We start from the raw sequence: 6,397 nt of genomic DNA, 5'->3' as shown, positions 1-6,397 counted from the left end.
ATTCATTGTATGCTTGGACTATAGAAACTCTACAAAACCAAGGCCCAATAATTTTCCTAGGTGGGGTTATCTCCTCTCATTTAATCAAGGTAAAGGACAATCTTGATGTATAAAGAAAAACTCTCATCTACACTAGAAAATGACCTGGAGTTCAGTGATATGTCATACCTCCAAGCCACTGAGAATTCCGAAAGGGCCTTCACAGTCCCATGTGGTAATTAGGAAAATGTCCCTTTTCCAGAAGATTAGTTATTTTAATCCATTTCTTATTCTCCCCTTTTCAGTCCCAGCTAACCTTGGTGGCTCGTGTGGTAAAGAAGCTGCCTACAATGTGAGAGACCCAGGTTTGATCCCTGGGTTGGGAAGATGCCCTGGAGAAGGAAATGGCAACCCTCTCCAGTACTCTTCTCTGGAAAATCCCATGGACAGAGGAGCCTGGTGAGCTACAGTCCATGGGGTCACAAAAGAGTCAGACACGATTAGTGACTAACACCTAATAATAGCTTCGTCCAGGCTTTCAATGATTGTCTTCTGTGAGAAATTTCAACCATGGCCCTGAAGAGCATCCTGTGTGTCTCCTAATAAAGTTGACTTTCTGGTTAACTGAAAACTGTGAGCTTAGTGAGTCCAAAGTTTGGCATCAGACCGAGACTTCAGAGAATACAGGGCAGTGGCCTAGCTTCCCCTGGGTGCCTGACCCAACCCCTCTGTGACTGCATGAGCACAGATGGCCTTCTGATTGGTTCCATAAAAAGTTCTTTAAGTGGTGCCCTTAGAATAGCATTCAGAATCACAAAGGAAATAAATGAAAAGAAGGCACATTACTGCACTTGATGTCATAAGAGAAGATTTTCAAGAAATGTATGTGAGTTGTACGGAATTTGAGCTTCTTTAGTGAGATTGTTTTTCTCCTTTCATATAGTGGCCAGTATTACAGAATGATACTTCTTTAAGATATACAGAAGAATAATCCAGAATCTGTGATATTTCCAATATTGAGAAGTTGAACTACTCAAATGCCCATTATTCATTGGCAACAAAAAGAAAAAAGAAAAGGCCATCTGGTATATCAAGTAACAAACTCCTGTGACAGTTCTCCTATGGAGAGACTTTACCACAGATGTGTCAGCCTGTGAAAGGAAAGACAGAAAACTCTGGAGCTATTCCCACCCAAAATATCAAAAACCCAGTAATATCCTCCTTCATTTCCTGATGGTCCCATATTTTCATTCCTGGAAAGTTCTCTATGAGTTTTAATCTGCTGATGATCCTCTCCTCCACTCCTAACCAGTCACTTGATGACACATTCCATTCATTTAAAAGTCTGAGGTTCCTACTATGCCCATCCCTGGCTGCTGAGCTAGAGATGGTAACTTCCCACTCCTTGGAATGATACTTTCCTTGGAGGGTACCCAGGTATCACTATTCTCCCAAAGATGCAATTGTTCCAATTGTTCCACTGCCTTGCACAGCTTATCAGAAAGGTCTCTCTTCCCTCCATGCATAACACTGAGGGCCAGTATGTCTTACAACCTGGGCATAAATCCTCTCATTGCAGAAAGCTGACGCCTGGAATGAGGTGTCACAGATAGATACTGGATTTCTAGGGCCACTAATTCCTCCTAATTGGCAAGAATTCCATTAGGGTGATGGCAGGAAATATTTTCTGCTACTTAAACAGATCTGATTCCCTTGGAGACAGTGTGAATAGTGTGAGGGAGCATAGGAGCAGATAGCTCTGAGAACAATCTCCAGTGGATGAAGTTGTCTTCAGTCTCTGACTAATTCTAACATTTCTATCTTTCTCTGCTGATCAAATACCTCCCTCGTGCACATAAAGTCTGAATTTGCCCCTAAGCTTTGAGGTCCCTTGAGCCAATCTGTCCAGACTGACCCTATACACACACACCAGTAATGCATGAATTCATTCCAAAAACGTCTGTAAACAACTACTGTGGGCAAGGCTTGTCTAGAACATCTCTGAAATTCTCTTTTCACAAAGTTTACGCTTCACCATGATCAACTGCTCCACCCTTCACTTTCCACAGTTTTCTCATATTTTCACTCTTGTAAAAAATCAGATTCAGCCTCTCACAGTTCAGCATGAAGTGAAGCCAGTATCGTCCACTTGGTAAGTAAATGAAAACGTGTAACTGAATGCTTTGATCCAGAATTGAATGGAAAGACTTTATCAGGGTTTAAAGAAACTGACTACCTCTGTGTAAGGTGTTGTCTAGGATGGGGAATTTAGGTCGCCTCCTTTCTCTGTGATACCCTCTAAATCACATCATGCAGTAGCTGATGTCTTCATGCACAGTAAGTATGGATGCAAGAGAAGAGAGAAAAGAGTTCTCCAGAAATACCACACTGACTAAATACAAGAGATTCCAGACATATTCGTACCTACTGTGAGGCCCTGAGTCTGCCATGGACACTGTGGTCAGATCTCCCTGACCTCCCTAAATAAAGGTGGAATGATGAACACAATTTTCAGGATAGGTTGAAAATATCCAAATAATTGAGGTACTTTAAATTAGTTAAGCTTTGCAAAAAAAAAAAAAACTAAGTCCAATTCATTATTTTAATTTGCTTTAATAGGTTTCATGAGAAAGTTTTGCTTTCAACAATATTTACATATTTATCCATGCAGCATCCTCAAAAGTAAATTCTTTAGTTGCCAATGCTTCATTAATACTGGATCCAGGTTCCACAGATACACAAAAGTAAGCACTGCACTGTTTGTCCAGATCCCCAGATAACTTTCACTAATTTAAGATGGGCTTAAGCTAATAGCTTTGTTAATGTGATCAGAATTTAAGCTTCTCCTGATTATTCAGTTTATGATCATAGATTGCTGGCAAGGACAGAGTGACCAAAAACAGGTGCTCTGTGAAAAAAAAAAAAAAAGGCAATTTTAACATTTTTGTGAATTCAGAAAGTTACCTTGAGTTAGATGGTAGAGTGCTAAACAAAAGAAGAAAACTGGTCAGTCAGCCTAAAATGACCAAGACAGGCAGGAATCTTCATATTCGAGACATGCCCTAGTACATAGAACTATGAATTAGGATTCAAAATTATCCAGAGTATAGCATCCCTTCCCAAATGTCCTGCTCACCATCCTGGTCCTCATGAACAACTAAGTGAGACTAAGGGCAAGAGGATGAAAGTTATGGTTAAGAAAAAACTGTAGTAACATTTCACCCAACTCTAAAAGAGCAATAAAGAAATATGCACCATATCAAAACTGGAAGGAGCTTCTTCCATTATTGCAAAAGGTCTGTGCCCTCTAAAGAGTGATATATCGTCAGGAATTTTGCAGTGACATGAGACAACATGATCCATGTTGATAACAGCATCCTTGAAATTCAGTAGCAGAACTTCTGCCAGGCATTAGTGCTATCTGGACATTTGGAAAAAAGGGAAGGAAATTATGGTTGGAGGTGTGGGAGTCTTGTCTGAGGCACCCATGAAATACCATATAGAAGTTTCTAGACTCATACAAAAGGCATAACTGAAGCTAATACAGAATGGAAATGAAGTATAAGAACTGGTGGCTTATGATTGCTGCTATTATGATGGGATCCATGTTCACAAGGGGTTCACAGTCTGGAGGGGAAAACTGAGATGCGTGTTAAACATCAAATGAGAAAAGATTTCAGACTCTGACATAACACAGGGAACCTAGTATTCGAACAGAGAGCAGTAGGGAGCAATCAAGACCAGCTACAAGAGAAAAGCTCAGGCTGGAAGGGCCATCAGAACATAGATCAACTAAATTTAAAAGGAGGACATTTGAAGTGGAGAAAAGTAGTATAAGCATAGACAGAGGAAAATACGAAACAATCTGATATCAAAAGTAACTTAAAACTTTGAAAAGTTAACGAAAAACATAGATGAACTCCAACTATAAGAGTAGGAAAACAGTCTGTAATGCTATGCACTAAAATTAGATCTGACTTAGCCAAAATAAATGAATTTATTTCCTGGTTCTTATACTGTTTCTCAACGTGGCATTATAAAATCTTCATGAATATCAGTTTCATCATGAATAAAATGGACATGAGTGACTGCCAAAATAAATGACAAAATCACAGTGAGAATAAATTGAAAGCGATTAAGTAGAGACCCTATACATAAAAATCTCATTAAAAATTAATATCCTATTAAATTTAAAAGCTACTAAATCACTGCAGATGGTGATTGCAGCCATGAAATTAAAAGACGCTTACTCCTTGGAAGGAAAGTTATGACCAACCTAGATAGCATATTAAAAAGCAGAGACATTACTTTGCCAACAAAGGTCCGTCTAGTCAAGGCTATGGTTTTTCCTGTGGTCATGTATGGATGTGAGAGTTGGACTGTGGAGAAAGCTGAGCGCCGAAGAATTGATGCTTTTGAACTGTGGTGTTGGAGAAGACTCTTGAGACTCCCATGGACTGCAAGGAGATCCAACCAGTCCATTCTAAAGGAGATCAGTCCTGGGTGTTCTTTGGAAGGAATGACGCTAAAGCTGAAACTCCAGTACTTTGGCCACCTCATGTGAAGACTTGACTCATTGGAAAAGACTCTGATGCTGGGAGGGATTGGGGGCAGGAGGAGAAGGGGACAACAAAGGATGAGATGGCTGGATGGCATCACTGACTTGATGGACGTGAGTCTGAGTGAACTCCGTGAGTTGGTGATGGACAGGGAGGCCTGGCATGCTGCGATTCATGGGGTCACAAAGAGTAGGACACGACTGAGCAACTGAACTCAACTGAACTGAACTGAGATGACAATGAGCAAAGAAATAATGATTGGGGAACAAGGAGAGAAGATTTAGAACAACTGCTGCAGATAATGGTTCTCAAAACTAAATGATTATAAGGATTTCTAAACTATAAGAAAATTCAACTGAAATGAAATACTAGATATAAGTAGATGAACCAGATACAATCATTTTTTTTCAGTTAAAACCCTATGGAAAAAGAATAGGATTCTCTGAAGTATGTGAAGACTTTGACACAAAAGCAAAAATAAAAAAATCAAGATACAGTGACACACAGTGAGGACAAGTTTGAGATGTTGTAACACAGTATTCGGGGAGAGCAGGGAGGGATGATGAGGAAAAGTGATGATGACATAAAGGAAAGGGACAATTACAAGTGATCTCATTTCTCTTTCTATTGTCCTTCAAGGAAACAGCCTCCACAAATGGCCTTGAGGAACCACAGCACCATCACCGAGTTTATCCTCACTGGGCTGTCAGACAACCCCCACATCCAGGCTCTGCTCTTTGTGCTCTTCCTGGTGATTTACCTCCTGACCGTGATGGGGAACCTGACGATGCTGCTGGTGATCAGGGCTGACTCCCACCTCCACACACCCATGTACTTCTTCTTGAGTAATCTATCATTCCTAGACCTCTGCTTCTCTTGTGTTACTCTGCCCAAGCTCCTGAAGGACCTGCTGTCTGAGAAGAAGACCATCTCCATAGAGGGCTGTCTGGCTCAGGTCTTCTTTGTGTTTATCACTCCAGGAACCGAAGTCTGTCTGCTCTCTGCCATGGCCTATGACCGCTATGCCGCAGTCTGCCACCCGCTGCTCTATAGCCAGGTGATGAGCAACAAGCTCTGTGTGAGGCTTGTGTTGATCTCGTGGGGTCTGGCCTCTCTTGATGCAGTCATCATTGTGCTTTTGGCTGTTAACCTGGATTTCTGTGAGGCCCAAACCATCCACCACTACACCTGTGAGCTGCCCTCCCTCTTCCCTCTGTCTTGCTCTGATACCTCCATCAATATCAGTATCTTGATCTGCTCAATCTTACTCCATGGATTTGGAACCTTCCTCCCAATAATCTTCTCCTATGCTCGCATTGTCTTCACTATCCTGAGCATCAGCTCCATCACAGGCAGAAGCAAGGCCTTCTCCACCTGTTCCTCCCACCTCATCGCAGTGATCCTGTTCTTTGGCTCAGGTATGCTTCGCTATCTCATGCCTTCCTCTGGTTCCTTCCTGGATTTGCTCTCTTCCTTACAATACAGTGTGATCACACCCATGCTGAATCCCCTTATCTACAGCTTCAAAAACAAGGAGGTAAAGGGAGCTGTGAAAAGGACTTTGGGGAAATATCTGCACTATTGCACAGGTTGAACTAAGTCACATTTACCCAGCATACCTGGAAAGACTAAATTTCTTCTTATGTTCCCTCCTGTTTTGTTTCCAACCTCTCCCCCTACACAGAGTCAAGTAGGATTCAGGAAAGAACCCACAGCTTCCCTGAACATCCCAGGTAATGATTACAAAGGAACCCTCACTTTTGAGACCCTATTTGGAAATTCTATGCTGTACTGAAGTGGGACACAATGTGAAGAAACACTTACACAAAGCCCATCAATAATACAACATGATTATTAGG

At 41.4% G+C, this 6,397-nt stretch overlaps 1 protein-coding gene across 1 annotated transcript; it reads left to right on the top strand.

Moving 5' to 3' along the window:
* Positions 1 to 5,178: 5,178 nt before the first annotated feature.
* LOC147371697 (olfactory receptor 8S1-like) lies at positions 5,179 to 6,132 on the top strand. Its single transcript, XM_086403696.1, has one exon. It carries the CDS (start codon positions 5,194 to 5,196, stop codon positions 6,130 to 6,132), a length of 939 nt encoding a protein of 312 aa, XP_086259822.1. The 5' UTR covers positions 5,179 to 5,193.
* The last annotated feature ends 265 nt before the right edge of the window (positions 6,133 to 6,397 follow it).

The sequence above is a fragment of the Bos grunniens genome, chromosome 5 (genome assembly GCF_055505025.1).
Source record: "Bos grunniens cultivar Pamir isolate PY7600 chromosome 5, Bosgru_T2T1.0, whole genome shotgun sequence".
Taxonomy (NCBI): domain Eukaryota; kingdom Metazoa; phylum Chordata; class Mammalia; order Artiodactyla; family Bovidae; genus Bos; species Bos grunniens.
The sequence above is the reverse complement of the archived record's forward strand: the minus strand, read 5'-3'. Positions and strand labels throughout refer to the sequence as shown.

Excerpts from the sequence above, each read along its gene's own strand:
- LOC147371697 (XM_086403696.1), top strand. The coding sequence starts at position 5,194 with ATGGCCTTGAGGAACCACAGCACCATCACCGAGTTTATCCTCACTGGG.